At 38.8% G+C, this 23,986-nt stretch overlaps 3 protein-coding genes across 4 annotated transcripts; 1 reads left to right on the top strand and 2 right to left on the bottom strand.

Annotated features, from left to right (window-relative positions):
- The first annotated feature begins 1,195 nt into the window (after positions 1–1,195).
- snpha (syntaphilin a) lies at positions 1,196–11,311 on the top strand. The gene is made up of 5 exons (XM_083554798.1): positions 1,196–1,524; positions 5,592–5,676; positions 5,940–6,074; positions 6,937–7,086; positions 7,796–11,311. The coding sequence occupies exons 2-5, from the start codon at positions 5,612–5,614 to the stop codon at positions 9,084–9,086; spliced, it is 1,641 nt and encodes a 546-aa protein (XP_083410924.1). The 5' UTR covers positions 1,196–1,524; positions 5,592–5,611; the 3' UTR covers positions 9,087–11,311.
- On the bottom strand, positions 10,981–13,215 carry fkbp1aa (FKBP prolyl isomerase 1Aa). 2 transcript variants are annotated; one of them, XM_083554799.1, is made up of 5 exons: positions 13,060–13,215; positions 12,777–12,824; positions 12,066–12,178; positions 11,719–11,893; positions 10,981–11,333 (listed from the first exon to the last, which is right to left on the bottom strand). In XM_083554799.1, exons 1-4 carry the CDS (start codon positions 13,094–13,096, stop codon positions 11,765–11,767), a joined length of 327 nt encoding a protein of 108 aa, XP_083410925.1. In that variant the 5' UTR covers positions 13,097–13,215; the 3' UTR covers positions 10,981–11,333; positions 11,719–11,764. The 2 variants fall into 2 exon arrangements, with proteins under 2 accessions (XP_083410925.1, XP_083410926.1); XM_083554800.1 differs by having other exon boundaries at positions 11,744–11,893.
- A 1,631-nt stretch (positions 13,216–14,846) lies between these two features.
- mfsd2al2 (major facilitator superfamily domain containing 2a-like 2) lies at positions 14,847–23,782 on the bottom strand (the record flags this gene model as incomplete). Its single annotated transcript, XM_083555147.1, has 14 exons — positions 14,847–15,591; positions 16,218–16,394; positions 16,713–16,856; positions 17,224–17,336; positions 17,548–17,631; positions 18,685–18,768; positions 18,990–19,114; positions 19,284–19,374; positions 20,492–20,649; positions 20,809–20,887; positions 21,502–21,634; positions 21,799–21,923; positions 22,472–22,591; positions 23,675–23,782. The coding sequence occupies 14 exons, from the start codon at positions 23,780–23,782 to the stop codon at positions 15,249–15,251; spliced, it is 1,884 nt and encodes a 627-aa protein (XP_083411273.1). The 3' UTR covers positions 14,847–15,248.
- Positions 23,783–23,986: the final 204 nt, after the last annotated feature.

Genomic DNA, 23,986 nt, shown 5'->3' with positions numbered 1-23,986 from the left:
TCCCACGGGAAGGCGGCCCCACGTCGCGGTCCTTGGTTTATTTTTTTCGAAAGGGTCCCCTGGAGCATAGAGGGTTAAGGGCCTTGCTCAAGGGCCCAAGAGTGGCAGCTTGGCGATAACCGGGGCTTGAACCCCCGACCTTCCGATCGGTAACCCAGCGCCTTAACCGCTGGAGCCACCACTCCCCCTACAGATTTACTGTCTTCTGAAATTAACTCAGCATACAGCTATCAATGTCTAAATAACTGCCAACAAAAGTAAGTACACCCTAAGTGAAAATGTCAAAAACTGTGTCCAAAGTGCCAGTATTTTGTGTCACCATTGTATTCTAACACTGCCTTAATCTTCCTGGGTATGGACTTCACCAGAGCTGCAGAGGTTGTTGTTGGGATCCTCTTTCACTCCTCCATATTGACGTCACGAGCTGCTGGATGTTGGACAAGTGGTGCTTCTCCACCTTCCACTTGAGGATGCCCATTGGTTCCATTGGTTAAAGCTCTGAGTTAATGATCATAAGGTTGGGGGTTCAAGTCCCAGCACTGCCAAGCTGACACTCTTATTCAAAGCACTTAATCCTATCTGCTGCAGGGGTGCCGTACCATGACTGACCCTGTGCTCTGACCCAGTTTCCAGACAACCTGGGAAATGTTAAAATTAGGGGTAGCTTAATGGTGAAGGTACTGGGTTACTGATAAGAAGGTTAGTGGTTCAAGCCCTTGTATTGTGCCAAGCTGCCACTATTGGGCCCTTGAGTAAGGCTCTTAACCCTCTGTGCTCCAGGAGCACTGTATCATTGCTGTAATATATGTGTGACCAAATAAAGGCTATTCTTCTTCTTGGCCACTCTATAACTGACCCTTGCGAGGCCTGTTCCAAGTGGAACCCATCGTAGAAAACCTTTGTATGACCCTTGCTACTGCACTGTAACTCTGTTTCAGGGTGTTACCAACTTTCTTATAGCCGGAGCCATCTTTGTGGAATTTTAATACTCAAATCCTCTGAGAATCTTTGCCAAGGTGCCATGTTGAACATCCAATGGTCAGTATGAGAAAATTGTTCTCAAAGCACCAATTTATTTGCTAATTTGTATGGTCATGTCAAGCAGACAAAAACATTAACAGAAATCTACAAAGTAAAGTGTGGGCTGTTGCTAGTTTCATATCCATGTTGCTTGAAGCTGTTGTTTTAACCAATCAGATTGCGACTGGTTTATTTTCCTTGATTGACTAATCAATCAAGAAAAGCGAACCAAACCGAATCTGCGGTTATTGTATCGCGCTGCTCATATCGCTTTAAGAAGCTCCGCATCGTTACGTCAATATGCTTTTTGCAGCGTCAGTGCGCGGCGCTCGCGCCCCGAGCAGCGTCATTCATCCACCTTCATCAGCAGCAGGGAAAAGGACGCTGCAGGATTTTACCGCTCCAGTTGAACGACAAAAAAAAAAAAAAACAACAACAACAAGAAGAAGTTGACCCAAGTGTGCTGTAATGGAGGAGACACCGCGTGCAGAAGAAACACCACGGGTTAGTGCAAGTTCTTTTCAGGTTTGGGTTGTAGAGTGGGTTCATGCTGCAGCATCAACAGGGGGCGGGGCTTAGTAGGGCAAAGCAAGATGCTGCGAGTAACAGGGACATCATCAACATGAATAAACATGAGGTTCCAACAAAAGGTCGAGTGTCACAGCAGTGCATCTACAGGACAGAGGGGTATTATTAAACATGACTCATGCATGCTATCATAAAACAAAAAAATGTACAAAAGTATTGATTTTCTTGTTTTTATAATGGCAGCTTTTTTTTATAATTTTTTTTTATATAATATACTTCCAGTGCAAATATATATGCACCTCAAATCTACACACATAATGGTCTTTGACTGTGTACTTGCATGAACATAAATATATTATTATTATTATTTTTGAAACTTAGTTAGGAATCATTATATGTAAGGAAACTTTTAATTTTGCCAAAAAAACAAAAACAATTTCAAGTGTTTGTAAACACTGTATACACAAAAAAAAAAGTGTGAAAATAATGGCAAAAATACATATATTTTTAAGTCTAAACTTCGTGTACCACAGCGATTTTTTTTTTTTAAACCAAATACAACATTTATTAATTATCAAATAATTTTATTAACGAAACATTTACAGCTACATTCAATGTTGTGAAATGTCTGTGATAGAAACAAGTTCTGATCATGATTTATAACCGCTATAAAGAGTGTTTTTTCTTTTTTAATTAAATACTTTTTCTTGAGCAGAAAACCTACTGTTACATTATGTCTAACATTTAGAAAGTTTTGACACTGGAGACTAAATGGCAAACAAATGTTTGTTATAAATCTTCAGTTCAACTGCAGCCATAATTGTACATTTATACTTAAAAAAAAAAAAAAAATGCTATTACAGCTGCAGATATGTGAAGGGTTTCAGGTTACCATGATGCATGATCAGTGGAGTAGGACTGGATGGACATTTGGTAGTAAATGTTGATTTATGCATGATTGTACATCAGTTCAGAACATGGATAGTAAGTTCCTAAGTAAGCATTTAGGGACTATGAGAATTTTATTTGCTCTAGTCCATTTATGTAATGAAAGTTTGCTGCCTTTATTAAATATTAACAATAGAACAACGATTCTATTTCCATGTAATATGGATCTGATTAATCTTTTAAATAAAATTTCATAGACTGATGTAATTCTGATATTTGATACTTGTACAGACCAATTGTAAATGCTATGTAAAGATTGCACTGCTTTTATTTTTTTAATCCTACCTAATTTCAAAGAACCTGTAGCCTTTATAACCTCAGATTCCTGTTCTCAGAATGAAAGTGGATGAGATTTTCTGCTGTTGTAGGGCATATCTATATAAACAGTTGATGCTGTACATAATAAGATGATTTTCTGAACTTCAGACAGACAGACAGACAGACAGACAGAGATAGATAGATAGATAGATAGATAGATAGATAGATAGATAGATAGATAGATAGATAGATAGATAGATAGATAGATAGATAGATAGATAGATAGATAGATAGATAGATAGATAGATACTTTATTCATCCCAATAGGAAAATGTACAGAAGGTGGTAAAGGTGGTTATTTGGGTTACTGTAGACTTACTGACAACTTGATTCTGTCTGGCGGTACATTTCTGACCTCTTTCACTGACAAGCTTTTATTGCAGTCAAAACTTAAGGCCTGGGGTGCAGTCAGTGTTCCAATTCATCCCAAAGGTGTTCAGTAAGAATGAGATCAGAGCTCTATAGCAGGCCACTCAAGATCTTCCTCTCCAAAGCATGTAAACTAGATCTTCAAGGAGCTTACTTTGTGCACAGGGGCATTGCCATGCTGGGACAGGTTTGGGTTTCCAAGTTCAAGTGAATGCAAAATTTCATATCTAAAGCATCTAAAGACGTCCTGAACAAGTACCTAAAGCTTTGTGGTTACAGTTTGGAAAAGAACCACAAATAGCAGGAAAGGTCAGGTGAACCAGTAATTTTGGAAATATAGTGTATATACACTATACAGTATACCAAATGTACCACCTTGTAGTCAACCTTGGGGTAATTATAGTTTTACATAGGACCTCTAAATCCCACAGAAATAATCCCTGGAATAACCTTGGTGGACACAATTAACCACCTGCTTTCATTTCTGCACTAGTCTATGTTCTTATGCCTGATTTACAGTACACTCTTTCTAGACTGCATGAGACCATCACCCTACTGTGTGTGAATGTTTTATTTAATTTATTGATTCATTTATTTATTCTCGTTTCTCTTCTGTCTCTGGCTCACTCAGCCCAGGCTGTTCTCCCTGCATTGCATTTCCTGTCCTGTTGCGCATGTCTGATAATCTTATTACTGGCACCTTTTCAACTCTGATTCTGCGATCAGGCCGACCCGGATTCTGGGTTACCAGGCAACCATGCACGATCACAACGGTTCCCAGATCTGTGCTCAGTGTGGTTTTCTTATGTAACATGCAGAGGATGTTAGAGTATACAGTATGTGCTCAATTCTGTCCAATCACAAATTATCATCTGTAAAATATGTTAGTGTTTCGGATTGGACAGTCCAGTATTAAAGGTGTAATCATGAAAAATAACTTGCACATCCTTTAGTAAGTACTGCTTACTACTGCCATGGTTTTTCAGATCTTTATAGAATTTTTGTCTCTTGAACAGTGTTAATATACCGATATTTTCTATTCCATAGATTTATTCAAAACAAGAAGATGGCTGTCCTTGTACTTGTCCAGCTGAACAGACATGATATCAGAAGAAATTTTCCTTTCATGTTTACTGAGCATTTAATATATGTTAGGAATACTGACTGCGGTTGTTCTGAGACATCTTATAGAAAAGAAAAAGTTTGAAGTCTGTACTGTGTTTGAGCTCTGCTCTGTCTCTTGGCCTGCTTGCGTCACCTGCCACTTGCTGCATTTCGTTAAAAAGGTCTTTAAGTGTCCTGACACAGTTGCTTGTTACATAAAGCAGTGAAAGAGAACATGACTCAACTGTGTGTGTGCGTGCGTGTGTGCGCGCTCTGGATAATGTGGATATGTGCCTGAAAGATTTCACACGTTTAAAGCTCACTTTTAATGCATAACTTTTCTTATGTTTTGGGGGTTTTTTTTACTCTGGCTGTAAGGCAGCTCTTTTGAACTTGTGATTTGAACTTTGAAAAGTATTTGGTTGCGAGCACAGGAGATGTTTATTTAATAGCATCCAAAAACATTTAATAAACATTGTGTGTTTAGAGTCAGTGCTTTGTAACAGTCAAGAGGTTTTTCACTATAGGCAAGTCTTCAGGACAGAGACGTATTTGCACATTCCAGTTTCACAGTAAAACGACAAGATTTTAACTTTGTAACTTGTATAGAAAAACCATAAACATTTACATTTAGGCACTTTGGCAGACACCGTTATCAAGAGCAACTTATAGTTATCTCATATACATTTATCTCATATTTATGTCCAAAGTCCAAAACCTTACTCACTTTGGTTGCCAGTTATTTAAACAATAATGGCTGCATGTTTAGTTCTTTTTATAGAGGACAGTAATTCTGTACTGCTATACAAGCTGCTTATTGACTACTTTAAAATATATTTAAGTTTCACTTTTATAGTATTGTCCCTTCAGAATGGTTGTTGAAATGTGAGGGGTGTACTCACTTTTGTGAGATACTGTGTATATAATATATAGCATTTTATGTAAGATATTTGACCATTTTATAGTTAAAAGTTGAAATAGTCATTTCCATAGCCAAATTGCTGTGGAAAAAGGAGAAATGCATTTGTTGTGGCGTTACACATTACACAACTTTGTTGTGGCTTTATTCTAACCCTTCCTATCAGTCATTGATTCTTTTCCTATAACACCATGCCCCCAGTGCTTTATTTATTTAAATAGAATCCATATAGTGTAACGTAGTTATGAGGAGAACCTGGCACCTGAGCTATTAAAATGTCTGCTGCTGTTGCTCTAGTGTGTGTGTGTGTGTGTGTGTGTGTGTGTGTGTGTGTGTGTGTGTGTGTGTGTGTGTGTGTGTGTGTGTGTGTGTGTGTTTTACCTAGAACATTGTGTACTGAGGCAGATGGTGAAAGATTCCACGCCTATGTCTCACTCAGCTAACAGAAGACCGTCTGCTGGAACTCGCAGGTACCAGTGTCTCTCGCCTTCACACTCAGATTCTGGGTTTGAATAAAATGTATGTAAAGGACAACATGCTGAAGGTTGTACCCCCCCTGGGCTAATCAAGAAGGGTTTAGATTTTTGAGATGTGATGACATGAATGGGGGTTTAAAAATTTTGCATCACAACATGCCTTTTTCCTTTTGTGACCATATTACAAGCAGCGAAATGAATTGCACTTAGCAGTGATTATAATATTACACTACTGTGTGGGTGTGTGTGGGTTGTAGACGGCCTGCTAGTACAGCCAGTAGCCGACAGCCTCACACAAATGCAGATTCCTCCATCAGCTGCACCTGCTCAGCATCATCCTGCAAAGGTGCAGAAATCAGTAGCAAATCACGATCACACCCGGCTACACCTCGGTAAGACACACACACACACACACACACACACAATGAGCGGGAGAGAGAATATCCTACTTGTGATATAACAAATGTCCTCTGTTTGGGGTTTGTTCCAGATTTTTTAACACGTGTGACCCAGAAATAGATTCAGTGTGCGAGGTCTACTTTGTGCCTTAGCAGAATTAGTTCACAGCGTACCCGATACGAGGGGAAAAAAACGCTATATCACAAGTTAATCATGTAGTTTCTATTATACACCCTCGTTCTAATAAGTTATCATTTCTGTAGACAAGCAGCTTGTTCAGAGGAGTTGTATGGCATATGTATAGACAATCTAAGCCAAATCTCAAGCAGATTTTGGAAGGAACCTCCAGTGTCAAGACTTTGATAATAGTCAAAGTTTAAGTTCTTCATCATAAATGTTCTGTTTTTGAAATCACGAGTTGGTTTTTGAGTTGGAAGAAAAAGAGAGGCAGATGAGCTGTCTTCGTATAAATTTCTAATTAGATAAGTAACATTAAATGGATAAAAATAATGACAAGGATGTTATAAACTGCAGGTTGGGCTCATGTTGAGAACTCGGGGTACCTAGCAGTAAGATATGGGATGTCAGACTGTTCCTATAGCAGTATATTTGTCGTGTCTATTCTAAATTACAATTTAAACTTTCTGAGTTGCAATTTAAATTAGTGTACTGTAATACAATTTGGTGTTGATAAGAGGTATACGTATCTCTGCTTTTTGTTAATCAAACAGGATATTACCATTATAACCTTAAACACACAAGTACAAAAATTCATTGCACATGGCAGCAAAGAGCTTCGGCTTTACTTGTTCCCTGAACCAGTTTACTCGCGGAGTCTCTCTTTTCTCGGCCCAGACGGCAGGCGAAGTACGGAGGCTGTAGTGAGAATCACGGGATCCGTCCTCCTGCTCCCGAGCAGTATCTCACCCCACTGCAGCAGAAGGAGGTGTGTATCCGTCACTTGCGTGCCCGGCTGAAGGAGAATGTGGAGAGATTGCAGGACAGGTCAGTGGCAGATCAAATGTGTTCCCTCAATCTGCTGCTGTGTTTTGTTCCTATGCTGGATATATAACGTTTCAGCGATGCGGAAGAAATACACACAAAACCTATACACAAACATCATACAAAATAGCCCCCATGTAACTGTATAAAAAACTACAATCTGTTGAAAGTATATTAGCATTCAGCAACTGGCCAGGGAATATTCTGATGAATAATAAAGAGCAGCGCTTATGAAATTCACAGGGAGATGAGTCATGATGTTTGTAGCAGGCCGAGCAGAAACCATTCAGTCTCTAAAGATTCATGATGTATGAGGGAGGTGTGAGAAATAAATCTCTTGGGGAGCATCCTATAACAGCACATCCAAAGGTGTTTTTTTTTTTTTTATACCACAGTCATTTCTTTTTTTTTTTTTTTTTTTATTATTTAAGTTGCTTATAGAAACATGTTTCTTTATTACTTACAATATAGCACCTATAAAATGTTATTCCATACGTAATCGTAAATCCGTAAAGATGTCCACAGACCTATGTTACTAGAGACAATAAAAATGTGAAAAAATGCAGTCAGAACAACATCAAGAGCTGCTCTTATAGAAAATTACTCAACATATAAATCGTATATACCACACATCTTTGTTACCAGTTCCAATGACATTACCACATTTGTATGCCTATTTTGTGTTATAATTTTATATCGCGCATGATTGCAGGGACTCAGAGGTTGGGGAGTTGCGTATGCAGTTGTCACGCATGCAGGAGGACTGGATCGAGGAGGAGTGTCACCGCATTGAGGCCCAGCTGGCACTAAAAGAAGCTAGAAAAGAGATCCAGCAGCTCCAGCAAGCTGTGGAATCCGTCCGATCTAACCTGAGCCACCATGACTCGGACCAGCAGACCAGTAAGACAGACGGGGCGAGAGGAGTCAGAGTGAAGCCACGACTTGGAGCCTCGAGGTCATGTGGCTGCTCTCCAGCTCATACCATCGGTCGCAGTGCCACTTTCGGTAGGTTAAGTAGTGAGACACTGCCTGGAATCGACCGCAATGGGAACGTTACCTCCGAGCAGCGCGTTCACCACATTCCTGCCAACAGAGGCGCTGCCACTTTACCAAGAGGTGATGGACGTCCTCGTCTTATCCTGGAGGCTTCCCTACTATCTGATCAGGCCCCACCTACGATGATGTGCTCTAACCTTTCGCGCTCGTCCACATATGAGAAACTGTGTAGTGGCGAGACAGTCGTACCTGTAGGGCGGCGCTGCTGCATTTCCGACAACAACAACTGCAGCTGTGCAGTGCATGCCTGCCTGCCTCATCACCATCTTTTTTTGCATCTTCCTCAGCAGGAAGCTCCGCCTCCCTCGTCTCTTACCCCACCACCAGTGCCACCTAGTTCATCCGAGGCAAGCAATAAGCCCAGCTTCAGATCACAAGCCTGCAGTCCAACCATTTCCTGGATCCCACCAGAGGAAGAGGAGGAAGAGGGTGAAGAACTAAGCGTAATCACTTTAGCTACAACAGCACCGGACATCAGTTTTGCCGAACCGCGAACGATTTCGGTTTCTTCCTCCACCATATTTTCTACCCAAAAATCTTACCTTCCTGAGCCTTTACCATCAGACAACCACGTTCAGATTCCGTCCTCACAAACAGCTTCACAATTACCACAAATCCAGCAACCTAGTCATCATTCGCCTCCGTCACCTGATCAGCTGCCACAGACCAAAGAAGATGGAGTTGCCGGATCTACTGAGGAGGACGAGGGGCAAGAACAAGATCGTCACTGGAGCCGCTACTTCCTTGTTGATCTGCTAGCAGTAGTGGTCCCGATTGCACCAACTTTAGCGTGGCTCTGTCGAGGACGGCAACGAGACACCATGCCAGCGTACCACATGGGCTCCCTGCTGCGAGGCTGTTGCGCCGTGGCACTCCATTCGCTAAGACGTGTCAACAGCACCCGTAGCCGAGGGCCGTCTGGGACAGGGGGTGCAACAGTAATCTAAATATCTGGTGTGTTTATTAATTCTAGTCTATACAATAGACATACTAATTATTTAAGCTTAGAGTAACCTGAAGCACAATATGTTTGCAACAAGTTTTATCTGTGGAAGTAGAAATGCCCCATTACACTGTAAATTTCAAGGGTAAGATTTTTTTCCATAATTTGACCAACTACCACCCACCATCCCTCCCCCCATTAAACACAATCAATTAACTAGGGAGGGTTTCTGATGTCAAGTCGGCCAACCACAACTTTTCAAACTACTGCTCATGCTCGGTCACATGGCAGCATAACACACGCCTTTTAGCATTCTGACAACTACAGGATCTCAGATTCCTAGGATTCATACCTCCCCAGCAGCCACAAAATGTCAGGATTTAACGTTCAAAACACCTGAAAGTGAAAGCATTGGTTTGATCACCATAATTTCAGCCAGCAGGTGAAATAAGTAGTTTGATTTTACATTTTTGAAAAACTACATTTGAAATGGTTCATCACCAAAAACCTTTCATAAACTTTCCACACTTGAAATTTAATGTCAATCCTTGCACACTTGTGCAAATTCCCAAAAAGTTAATAGTATACAATTTCAGTTTTTATTCAAACTCAACTCCTTTTTTGACTTTGAACCTTTTAATACAAAATTTTATTTACAAATTCTAAATGAAGCCACATGTAAATGTTTAAATTCCGATGAAAGCAACACAGTTCCCGTTACACATTTATGCTCTGAAATTTACTTTGAAAAGCTCTTGTACTGTTGCTGATTTCCAGCAATTGCCATGTTTCCTTCCCGCTCTGTTTCGCTCCTGTTCTGTTCCAGCCTTCGAGTCCTAGAGGAAAGGGCATACCCAAAATGCCAGTTCTTATCTTTGATACTGAAAAATGAAACAATGATCCTGAACTGAATCGTGTAGCAGGTTGCTGGGTTGACGTTTTTTAGCCCACATTGTATATTGTATCTGGCTATTCCTGCTAATGTGGGTGTGTTCCTCCGGAGCATAAAATGTAATATCACTGTTTGGATCCGAGGGAAAAAAAAAAAAAAAAAAAAAAGGAGGCTTATGTAAGAAAGTGCTTGCTTGGCTAAAAACTTAAGAATGACTTAGGAATGTAGCATGCTTATATTGTATGCTAAAGAAAGCTTTACATTTTTTGTATAAGATGCAATCTCAGGCTGAATTCTAGCTCTAGAATAGAAAATACTTTATTTGAAAGAAGAAGAAAAAAAAAGACCCCCAAGCAAAGGGTCAGCTAGCTTTAAAAGGTTTATTAAAACATGGTTTCATTTTTAAGTCCATCTGTTCTAAGCTCAGCTCAGTACATACAGCAGATTTGAGTGTAGTGCCCTTGACTCTTCCTCTTTGCCGTTTCTTCACCATCTCTCGCAAGATCTCTGTTTAGCACTTTATAGCAAAGCGTTCGTTACAAATTCAGGGTCGTCTTGCATGTCTTCAGGTAATTCAATGTAATTAAATTATGGAAGTATGCAGTTTAACTGTTTATAATTTGTGTTTTATCAAAGCCATGCACTCCTGCAGTGAATATCAGGGATGTTGGAGACCAACACAAGAAGCTCTATGAAGTCTGGATTAGAGTGCATGCTAGTTCAGATTTTCCACTAGACGAGACAAAAGATCCATATTCTATTTTAATTGTAATAAACGTCACCGCATTAGCAATAGCACTTCCTGTAGCTGCAGTGGAACCTTCTTTATAACTGTAGACAAAGATCACAGGTTTTGTTTTTTTCTTTGTGGAAAAGTCTGCATCCTGTTCGGTAAATAATCATGATTTGAAAATAAAACATGACTCTTAACAACAAATGGAGACTTTTCTGGTACGTAATCAACACCCGCTGCTGGCACGGCTTGCAATAATAAAGACGTACACCATTTTGTCTTTTTATAAACAATTTTTTTATTTTCAATTACTTTAACATTTTATAATTAGCCAAATTTTCCCACCAGAGTACAGACTACCAGCTCAGCCAAAGCCCTGTTGATGTGAATATGTTTACAGAAATCAAATACAAAAGAAATAAAAAAAAAATCAGGGAGAAAAACAGAGGTAATTTGATATTGAGCATCCAGTGGGTGAGAGCATATTGATGAACAGGAAAGGGGGGAAAAAGGGTAACAAAATATACAAATGGATGACAGGGCTAAGCTAAGTGGGGTAATCTAAAAACACTAGCCCCTTTCAAGGATCACGTGCAGGAGGCCATGTTCCCCCAAAAAAGTTTGACCTGCAAAAGAAAGGAGGGATGATGCCAGGTGTGTCTTTTAGACAAACACAGTAATAAAGATTAGACCATCTAATCCAAGAGCTTGTTACAGTAAACGCTAAAGCCTTAATGCGCAAGAAAAGTGTAATCTCTCTCTCGTGGGTTACAGAGCTCAGATAAACAAATCAAAATGATCTATGGGTTTAGTGAAGCTAGCAGACAGGACACAAGCCAATGTACCACTGATAAGTGCGGATTTTTTTTAAAGATTTTTTAAATAATTCCCATTCGATTTTTTACTAAAACAGACCACCAGGATTGCAACAATTTTTTTTTTTTTACATTTTATATATACCATAATTTTTTTTAAATGCTGCAATGCATTTTCAGGTGGCCTCCGACTCACCCGGAAAGTATGAATAGGGAAAAACCTGAGAAGATCTGCAGCACTGTTACTCCAAGCCAAGAAGCTCCACATCGAATACAAGCGTGGCATTGGGAGGAATGATGCCCGGGTGGCCTTTGCTGCCATAAGCAAAGTCGGGGGTGCAAGTCAGCCTCGCTCGCTGGCCCACACTCATCTGCAAAACAGGGCAAGTGCTCAGAGATGGCTGGTTGACAGACGTGCAAAAGAACAGGGTTTTACAGTGCGCTTTCGATTCGAGAGCTCTGTATGCAATTCAATCGGCAGGACTGTAAACTAATGCGGCGCTCAAAATTACTGATTCACGCTGATGGCTGAAGAGCAGATACCTGGGCCACTCCATCATCCCAACCGCGGATAACTTCCTGCTTGCCGATCTTGAATTTGAACGGCTTGCCTCGGTCCCGAGAGGAGTCAAATGTGTGGCCGTTCGTCAGAGAGCCTGATGTGTAAAGATAAGATATTTCTTATTTTTTATATATAATATGCATTATTAGACAGATATACAGACAGACATATACACAGACAGAGAGATATGCAGACAGACAAATATATAAATAGACAGACTGACAGATCAGGGCGGGCCATGACAGAGCGCGAAACTGAAACACGTCAAAAGACGGCGCTCTTCTTAGTTTAATTTCAGGCGGTAGCACACGAACCGCTGACACTTTCGACACCTTTTTCTTCGCAAATGTTCTTTTAACAAAACCAAAAAGCAAAAAAAAAAAAATCCGTCGGATAATGTGACATTTGTAAGCTTGAAAAGCCGTGTTCTCGCCGTTCATTTAGTTCTTCCTTAATAAATCAACCAGTAAAGCCGTATCAGATGGAAATCCGCTATAAAATGCCTCATGTCGCCGTTCACACCCTGCAAAAACACCGGCCTATTGTTAATGCAGTATCCGGTCCGGATTAGCAAGGCGGCTAACGGAATTTGCGCTAGAAGTTCATATTCAGCAAGATTTGACACCACAGCGCTGTCTTTTATATTTTAATATTATTAGTAGTATCATTAAGTAAAAAAAAAAAAAACTTACCAACATAGTGCACGACGCAGGTCTGTCCTTTTTTGGGGAAAGTGCTTCCTGGAAAAGAAAGGATCGCAATTAAGGAAAAAAAATGTCCCTGCGCTAATTCCAGTCTGTTCTTGCTAGCCAGGCGTTAGCCACTCGGCTAATGCTAAAGCAGACTGTGTGAAGAATCCTTCACAGGCCCGATAAATACCGATTAAAATATCCGTAGTTAGTTTAGTATGTGTATTATACGGCTTCAAAACGAGTGAGGTTACATTCCGGGGTGTTTTTTTTTTTTTTTTTTTACCGTCTCCGGCTGTTATCGTTTCGACCTCGACTCCCATCCTGGCGCGGTGTTTATTGGTCTTGACTCGCGGCACAAAATGGGCTCTGTAATCAAGCTTCTAGATATAAGGGGTATCTCACGTATAGCCTACTACCGCCCCTCGTGGACAAAATGCGACACTTTTTTTTATTTTCTTTTTTTAAGTACGAGCTGAGTGTGTTTAGTCTACCACCACAAATTTTCGCCTGGGATTCCGTGAAGCACATCCATATATTCATTCCTTCAACCATCCATCAATTTACCCATCCATTCATTCCTTCAACCATCCATCCATTTACCTATTCGTCCGTCCATCTGCCCATTCGTCTCTCTGTCTGTCCATCCATTCACACATTAATTTATCTGTCTGTCTATCCATCCTTCCATTTATTCCTTCATCCCACCATCTGTCTGTTCATCTGTCCGTCCATCCAAACATCCATTGATCCATTTAGCCATCCATACATCAGTCTGTCCATCCATTTAGCTGCCGTCCATCCCTCCATTCATTCTATCATCCATCTGTCTGTCCATCAAGCATTCTTCTGCTTGTACATCCATCCATCCAAACACCCACCCATCCATCTATCTATTCATCCATCCATCATCTATTTACCCATCTGTTCATTCTCCATCTATCTGTCCATCCATTCATTTATCCATCCATTCTATATGACAAAATTTAGGTACACCTGATCTTAAAACTCATATGTGCTTGTTGAACATCCCATCCTTGATTTTGTACCTCTTTACCATTATAATAACTTCCAATCTTCTGAGAAGGTTTTCCACAATATTTTGGAGCATGGCTTTCAGGATTTGCATTAATGTTGCTTTAAACGCATGCCAACTCCCAAAGATTTCCAGTAAGATTAAGGTCAGGCCTCTGTCCATTACATTCCAGTTCTTAGACTTTAACTTTGGCCAAACATACCTTTATAGACTTTATTTTGTGCATTGGCTTTCTGGAACTGGACGTACAGAGTGAGTGCAATGCTAAATTATATAAAGACATCCAAAACAATTGTGGGCTCCCAACTTCTAAACTCCCAGAGTTTGAGGAATGCTTATATGTTAATGTGATAGTCAGGCGTCGACAAACGTTTTAACATATATTTTAATTACCATAGCTCCTAAAGGTAATTGTTTAGGCTATACCATTTATCCTCTGGTCCTCTGGTTTGGGACATAGCCAGTAATCATTACAATTGCATATGTAACCATATATATATATATATATATATATATATATATATATATATATATATATATATATATATATATATATATATATATATCCCCGATACAGGAAAATAATTATAGTGTAGTTACAGGAAAATAATAATCAGTAGGTTTGGTCTGATGCAACCTGACATGAATCCTAGTAACTGTCATCATCATAAAGTTGATACCAGCATGCTAAAATCATTAATTCTTCTGAGACTGCTGTAATTACACATGATTATTTATTTATTAAAGAATAGCACACCATGATTTTTATTTGTTTATAGCCACAAGTTAAAAAAAATTATACAAAACGAGATCACCTACTCTATTGTGTTATCATCTGTGCTATGGGAAAACTGATTCCACTATTTTTTCTCTTGAAGTTAATGAGACCAAAAAGCTTTTTTTTAAGTGCTGTTTAACTGATTATCAGCATGGCTGTGATCTGGCTGTAGGTAGTCACACCCATGTGATATTTGGTGGAACAGACGATTGCAAATGCCATATTTCTTGTGATATTACAAGAAGTAGCTGAAAGCACAGAAATCCACGACTGGAGAGACAATTGCTTGTTGTCGTGCCAATGCACAACAGGACGAGAAAAATATACCATTGGGTTGTGTCAGCGAAAACCAGCAATCTGAAGCTACAGTAAAAGTACACACTCCCCCAAACTGGTCAGCGAAAGATTAGAAAAGCATCAGAGGTTCTGCAGGATTGGCTGCTTGGATAGTTGACTGCATGACCAGGTGCTTCAAAGATGTTCCTAATAAAGTGGCTGGTAAGTGCATGAAGCATTTTTAAAATAGTGCATTTTTTAGTATTAACTAAACCGTTGCATTCATATACATATTCAACCCTGATACGTAGAGCACTAACACACAGCTTACAGATGGCCGCTGAATTCCCATAAAAAGACTTTCCTGTCAACAAGTCAGTTGCGTTTACACCCATGTAACAGCTGCTCTCTTAGAGCAAGTCTCATTCAGTAAAGACTGATGTACACTAATCTTAGATACAGACGAGCTGCATTCTGACCTCCATTTTGGCTTATAAAATGGCGGCTGAAGTGTGCAGTCTGGGCCAGCATTATGGCTGAGAGGGCTTATGTGTGCAGTGCCATGCTTTTGCCAAGAATTTGAAAGAGAACATCTCAGCTGTGAAGAAGAATGTTTCACTGTGGATGAAGGCGATATTGAAGTAGTCTTCAATTGAAAGCTGATCTTCTTGAACGTTTTTTGCTGTAGTTTGACGACTTCTTTATTTGGAAAGGTCTGTGGTTGGACTCTGCGTAAACACGAATAGAAAACACTGAGACCTTAGCTTTTCAGCTCAAATAGAGGCACACCTAGATATTACAAATATGCTTAAAAAAATACTGAATAATTTTTGTTTTTTATCTTTTCCTTATTCAAGGGCAGTTGTTGAGACAGTGAGTGTATGTTTATGCAAAATGTTCTAATGACCATCGCCCATATATGTACAATTATATTAAGAAAATTCATTTTTTTCAGAAATGGGATTGTTTGGATGTTTTGTCCAGTCGAATTTGTGCTTATTTGTTAATAGTAACCGCAATTGTTTTTGTAATGTGCCACGGTTGGAAAAAGCAGCATTGGTGCGATTCCCTCCCTCAGAACATTTTATTCAAGCTAAATGACATGCAGTTTACTTTCATTATAACTGCACTGGATTCCTCACGAATAGGATGTGTGTCTCTGGAGCACCCAAACACCATGTTTTTTTTTTTGTTGTTGTTTTTTACATTACGTGTATCAAAGCTTTTTTATTTGTTTTGTATCCATTATAAAGACTTTTGTGTAGCATTGTGCAGTCTGTATCTCTGCACAAGTATTTAAGTGTTTACATTCAAGCCCTGTGTGACGTTGGAGCATAACCCTAGCCCATCTTACCTTGTTTGTTCCTGGTCTTGCTGAACCCTTTGCTGCTGCATTTCATTAATGGGGTAAAGATAGAAGAACACCAGGCCCACCAGCAGTAGCATGATTGGAATCGGTGCCAAAAGCAGGCGTAACGCCAAGACAACTCCTCCACTGTGGCTGCATGCTCCTGTTTTATAACCTGTCAAGCTTTAAGGATCAGAATGTGAAATGTACTGCTGTAGCATTTATACAGACCGACTCATGCATTTATTCCTCACAAGGATAATTTGGTCATTTTAAGACAAAAAAAAAAAAGACACAATTGTGGGAAATCAAATTTGCTATCCATTGGATAGGAGGGAGTTTATTTGCCTTGCTGTAATAATTAAAAGGCTATAATAATTAAAAGAACTGAGGTACCCCAAATGGAAAAAGTGCCTAACTGTCCATTTAAAGGAGCCTGCTACATTGCTGCAGTCTGTCTGCGTGTGTGTGTGTGGGGGGGGGGGGGGGGGGGGCCCTCACTGTAGTGTCATGGTGGAGATGCCAGCAGAGAGACCTCCTCCGAGCTTGTTGCAAAAGCAGTAGCAGGAGAAAAACAACGGCTCCATCAACTTGCAGGAGGGGTTCGCAACCAAAAACTCATCCACCACATCTGGCAGCATGGACCTCGCAAAACATACACGTTTCATATTCATAATGGCATCATCACATAATAAAAAAGTTTCCTGTTGAATTGCATGATATACTTCAAACTTTATTTACAAGTTAAGGCCAAATGTGTAACATTTAATTTGACCGCAGTTCTGCTTTGAAAACAGCTTCAAAATACAAGCTCTCCAGCTGGATAATTTTATTAATAATCAAACTACATTTTTTATTAAGTCAAGGCAAGATCCTTTCAAACCATTTAGCAAGGCCAGGAATAGAGATGGTAAATGACGAACGTGACACGCTGCTGTTTAGTAGCTCAGTAATCCGGTCAAATAAAAATGAATAAAGTCAAATAAGAGTAGAAAGATTGAGCTTTAAATACCATGGTAACAAGAAGAGTGTAGCTACGCTGGTGCCAACCAGAATGCACATGATCATGTAGACAGGGAAGTTCTCTGAGAGAGATGCTAGGACTATCATGACAGGAATAAAGAGCTGCCAAAATACATAAAAATTGTGGCATAATTCAAGCCAAACAAAAATGTATATATGAAACAGTGCAATAAATAAAGAAAAATGCATAATTAAAAATAAAAATAATAATTACAATGTTAACAGCAGCATTGCTCTTAACCACTTAGATGAACTACAATTAACAAAGAACAACTCTTTCACATCATCATAACCAAAGGGGGTTTGAACTCACAGGTAGGCCAATAAAGAGAGTTCTCTTCTTTCCCAACCTCAAAAGAATAATCTGCCACAAGGGCACTGATACTGTAGCTGAAACCTAAACAGTACAAAAATATTTTGCATAAAATGAGATCAAGGTTTATATCGCGTTCAACGTATTTGTATATACTTTAAATTTAATTACAGATATACAATAGTACACTATTCAATATGAAAATTATTAATATTAATATGTAATTATTCATAATATCGATTAAGACATTACCAACAGGTGTATGGATTTCTGTGATAAAAACAGAAAATGACTTCACGTCATCGTAAGGGCTTTACAGGTCCATCGTCTCACGTACTACATGCCACCCTCACAGTTTATTTCCGGATGTATCCAGTTACTTGTCCGTCCCTGGCCATGGCATCTATTACTGAACCACCTTAATATATTTTGCGTTGCAGTTTGCACATACTCACACCAGGTCTTGTGTTGCCTTTGTCAATTTGTGTCTCTGTGCAATAATAAATGCTGTAGCAATCACTTTGTTTTTGTCTATCCAATGTATTATATGTGTTTGGTCATGCTGCACAGATTTTCATTGCCACACGGTATGTTTGATGTTGCACATGGGCACCAAACCAAAAAAAACATGTTCCTAATATGTACATCTGCACGTTTAACTCAATAAGGGGCTGTTCACTCTAAAAACTTCTTTCCTAGCACATTACACATTTAGGTTTACTTATTACTTACTTAACTAATTCTCAGCTCCATAACAAATGTGTTGTGCTTGAAACCCTGTCAGAAAGGGAAAACACTGAACACTGAAGTAACACTGAAGTGTTTAAAAAAATCCCAGTGATGCTTTTGTGCACGATTCATTCCTTTCAGTGCAACACACCCTACAATATATCCGTCAAAAAAACAATACCTGTTTAGTGGTAGTTCTGTGGTAGTCCTTATTCCAGTTATGCAACTAAAAGTCTGTTTATAGTAACAAACAGGCTGTATTCGGTATTAACAGTGCACTTTTATACGTGGTAAATATTGACCAAAGGCCAATCTGTAAGGAATCGAGTAGGCATTGTGTATAACTGGTTAAAGAGATTACATTAGGGTAAGGCGTGCACTAGTCAATTGAGATGTTCAGACACTCACCAGTATAGCCAACATGAGATATTGGAACTGAGCTCCCAATCCTGCTACATGGATGCAGAACAAAGCAAAGTTTCCTAAAGCCATCTGAAAGGTCACAGTTACAAAAAAGATATTTAATGATGATTATAGAATATATAAAATGATAATATAGAAGTTCTTATATGAGTTACTTGTTATGTGAAAGAATGTTTTTACTGGAAGTATTAATAGAAAATTCACTCTTAGTTCTTTTTTATGAAAAGATTCCAAAATTCCATTCATGAGCCTAATACCCTTGATCTGTTTGTGCAAAAAAAAAATCTAACCTGGAAAGCAAGAGAGGTGAACAAGAAGCCGAGCACCAGGTGCCGATACGGGACGTGGCCAATCAGCTTCTTTAGATCAGCGAGGTATGATGATGAGGGCCTCACTTTCTGAACGCCTGCGGGCACTAAATGAACAAAAGAAGAATGCGCTTTGAATGTAAACTCACGCACTTACTGCAGGAAGTTTAAGGAGCTGGTCTGGTTGGTTTATGTAACCACATGAGAGAAATACCTGCGAGCCACTGTTAAAACGAGTTACATGAACTATCTCATTGTGGTGAATAGCACACTCACCACTTTGTTCTCTCACTCCCAGAAAAAGCACCATACAGCAGAGAAAGAAGAGAGCACCCAGGATCAGAGCTGAAGTCATGAAGGCAGTTTGCTGATAAGAAATACACATACAGTATACACACACTATACAGTGAGCTGTGAATTTATTAGAAGGTTAAATACCCTACACAGACGTAGCCATACAGTATATCTGCAATTACTTTGTAGTCCATCTACTGTTATCCATAATTTGTCCATGTGTGGACTGGCGTAGCTCCAATGATAAAAAACGTGTTATATGGGTGGTGATTGATACACAGCACAGACATGATGGTAACTTCTAAGCACATCAAATTTGCTGGGGATTTTCAGAAATCATAATGCCTCTGCAGAGTTGAGTTTAACAACTAAATTCAGCAGTGCTGACTGCTAATGAATCACAGTTAATAAATGATTTGCATTAAAAAGATGAGTTGTAATCTATTACACAGAAGCTCTTCTGAATGCTCAGTTTGGTTTTTTCTGTAAGCAGACACTCTGACAGTAGTCCTTGTTGTGAGATTATTATTTCCCTCTTGTGGGAGGAATCTCAAGTGTAAGTGTTGTAACAGGCAAGAAAAGGTTAACCAACATTGCCAAAGAATTGTTAAAAAAAATTAAGGTTCTCCATTAAGGGCTCTATTTGAAATCTTGCTGAAACGGAAAACCGTTTTAACAAGTGAGATTTTAAAAAGAACCCTTTAGGTTTTTCGAATGAGCACATATTGTGTAGTGGGAATGGAAGAAGGCCATACACTTCAACCCAAATAGTTTCTGTATCTTGTCTTCTTATTTGCAGCAAACATTTTTGATTTGCATACAAAAAGGACAAGGCCTTGGACGTAGATTTACATCATATAATTTTCTATTAAGTGTGTATGGACCGCACTTGATTGTAATTGCATTAATGTTGTTGCGAGTGGAAGCACATCAACCAGCAGGAAAAAAGACACTTACACTAATGATTAGACAAGAGCATCTGGAGCGACACGAAGTGAACGGTGTGGAAATTAAACCACTATCCAAATGATACCGTATCTGATGAGTGATATTTAACAATGGAACATTTTATATAGCAACAGCTGGCCTCTGAAAGATGCAGCAAGTTTAACAGTACCATGTGATATGTGACAAACATTTTCTAGTTATATAAAAATGTTAATGCCTTATGATCGGAGTGTGTGTTATACTGTGTTCTGTAGAGAAGCAATAGAGGGAGACGGGGTGCTGTATGTGAGCTTATTGTCCGTGTCCATGCAGTAGTTCTCTCTTTCTGCATTGTACACTCTCAACACCTGCCCCTGCATCACAGCAGCCAGCAGCATTGACAACACCTCCGCATTCATTCCTGTGAGAAAAAGACAGAGAGAGGGGGAGAGTGAGATGCAAGCCGATACACTTTGGAAAATCATTTCTCTATTAACTGTTTTATTCCATTTGTTATCTGCAATTGTGTAATCCCAAACTCAAACCCAGACCAGCACCACATGATGTAGTAGACTCTTACTGAAAGCTGTGGCTGAATCTCTGTCTCTCTCGCTTCCTCCCAGGAACATATTAAGTGACATATATGGGACATGATAGCACTGTAGAGACAATGGGATTTGATTATTAGAGCAATCAGTGGTCAGGATGCTAAACATAAACCAAACATCCTGCTATAGGAAAATCTTGGTGTCATATGATCAACCAAATTCCTCCAACACACCCAGACTCACAAAAATTTTGTCTCTTAAAGGTAATTTTCAAAAATGAATGCAATTTATCAAGATACCAAGAAACCTCATCGCTCTTTATCCAGGAAAAAATCCTGCCTTTTAAAAAGAAAATCCTTCTCACAATGCTAACAGGTTTCTCCAGAAGAACAAAGTGAAGATTCTTTTGCAAGGAGTCTCCAGTGTGAGCGCTTTGGAGCGTTGATTTAATTATTACTCGCAATCCTCATGCTCTATGGGGCAAAAAGCCATTCCTCCTTATTTTATGGCCATATTATCCAAGTATGTCATACATTGGAGGAAAACCACACAACTATTTTACAAGACTGGGGAGGTTTCTGTTGTCAGGAACAAGGGTAAAAAAAAAAATGATTTTAACAGTGAATCAATATTTACAAAAGCAAATCTTTTATTTATTCTGTTTTACTTTCATTCAAGATATTAGGGATTAAACTGATGATAAATTGATGTAACAAATGACATACACTCATTAGAGTCTGGAAGAGACAACTGATGATGAGATACCAGGGTACACCAATTGATGAGTTGTCTGCAGAGTGTGGGATAAACCAGAGAAAGACATAAGACAGAATGGCCAGTGGCATTGACAAAACTGACCTAAAACAGACAAGAGACATAGCACGAATTCAGCCCAGATTATACTAATACAAAACTAGCATGGACATTTATTCCTCTGAATGAAAAGTCTAAATGTATTTTTCCATAAATGCATTTTCTTATCAATAACCAATTGAAACACCTTGATCTATTCTTTCACTCACCAAGGGACGAGCTTGCCTACTGGGGTCCCCCCACTCCTGCTCACCAGGTAACCAACTAGAGGGTCAGTTACAGCATCCCATACCCGAGTGATGAACAAAATCATTGAGACAAAGAATGGCTCCATCTACACAAAACACAGATAAAAAGAATGAAGAATAAACAGTGAATATTGTCCCTAAATTCTTGGATACCTTTGTCTATTACAAACTTAAAACTTGATGGTTCATGAAAAATTGAAATTTTAGCCGTAACATTATGACCACCTAGCTAATATTGTTTTGCCCCTCCAAAATGTCCATGAAAATGTCTTCTTTCCACTAAAGTGTACGGCTCAGACAAAAAAGACATCAAGATTTACATGAAAAACTTGATTTTTAATTCTCAAACATATATTCCACATACATTCCATGCATATTCCACACCAGTATTTGACTTTATCATGCAGAATAAATGCTTTTAGCAGTTGTTCATAAATAATAAATGGTAAACTGTTACAGTAGTTTCCAGGGACTCACTGATCTGAAAGATATTGTATGGCAACAGAACATCAGATAGAACATAAATAACATTTATTATTTAGCTTTGTCATTAGAGAGGAAATTTCTTAAGTGAATGTAGGATGGCTATGTGATTTGATCATAAAAGCATGCTTAATAGAGTTACTGTTCTTACTTGCACTACATCCAGCAGAAATATCTGGAAAGAGATGCCCAGGGCAATATTTGTTGCCTGATATGGAATTCCTCCAACTGCATAACATATCTTTGTGGCAAGAGGAATCCCTACAGGTTTCTAAAAAACAAAAAAAAACACTGTATATTAACACACATTCAGAAACCTTCAGGTTGTGACAGTTCATCACAGGAGGATATTTGCATTCCAAGTATATTACTGACAAGGTATACTAGCAAACACTATATTATTCCAATAACCAAACAAAATGCTAAACGATTCTTCTCCATGTATTTATCATTAAACAAAACCTAAAATACATTTTCATCACCTTGTTACAGTTTACTAATGATTGTGATGATGAATCAGATTTTGTGATGCACTAAAAGACATGATATTGGGTTGCATTTCTACATACATGAGTCTTTTCCAGGTTTTGCAACTAATAATATTAACCCAAGAAGTTAACTTGGGCTGGAATGCAAACATTGGGGTACATACCCCTTTGCACAAAACAATTATGCATAAATACTTAACCTTCTTGAGGTTAGTAGGCAAGGAAAATAAGAAAAAAAGGTAAATTTTTTTTTACAAATAGTAAACTAGTAAATATAATGTAGCATATATTTATAAAATAAATGTGTATCCATCATGACGTCAACATCGCAGTTTAGACACAATGAGTTAGTTAAATAACTAGTAAGTTTTACTTGTACAGAATTATAAATATTTAAACAAAGAGGCAATGTTGGTCCATACTAGCAAACTTACATTCCTAAATATTAACACAAGCTTACACATTACTATAGTGTAGCTAATTTCAGCTACTTGCATGGATTCAGACAGAGGAAACAGAAAAACCCAGTGAAAACAAACAAGAAAGAGCAGAGCATATAAAATTGTCTAGATACTATACCGTTAAAAGAATTGAACCGGTCATGAGTTTTTGCTTTAAACGACAAAGATATTTTAGCATACTATTGATGCCAGAATTGGATACAAAAAAGATACGACAAAGCATATCTAAGACTTTTAAAATTTTAATGAGAAAAGGATCTACTACAGTGCAACAGATTAAAACAGGTTTGTTGAAGTTAAACTGGATTACCAGTTTATGCCTCTGATTGCAATTCTAATCCAATACCCCTTTGCCAATGAGTAAAAACAAAAAGTACAAACAAGTAGAGACCATAAGGCACTTACAAAAGACTTGTCGTTTCTACATTTCTCATCTGGTTCAGACCCGGCAAAGGACGAGATCGCCTTTTTCCATGACTGCAGCTTATCCTGTATTTCTTCCGCCAAGGTCATATTATTGGCACTTTTTATATCCTGAACTATAAACTTTAAAAATATATATATTTTTTCTATTAACAATTTCACTTTACAACTTCGAGCCTCACTCATGGGTGTTTTTCTGCAGTTCAACTCTTGGGAAGAGTGAAATTTAAGAACAATCTCACCTGTTCATACCTCCTAATCCCTGTAACTGCCCAGCAACAAAAACCCTGATCC

This window comes from Silurus aristotelis, assembly GCF_946808225.1.
Source record: "Silurus aristotelis genome assembly, chromosome: 11".
NCBI classification, from domain to species: Eukaryota; Metazoa; Chordata; class Actinopteri; order Siluriformes; family Siluridae; genus Silurus; species Silurus aristotelis.
This window is presented reverse-complemented; position numbering and strand designations above follow the sequence as displayed.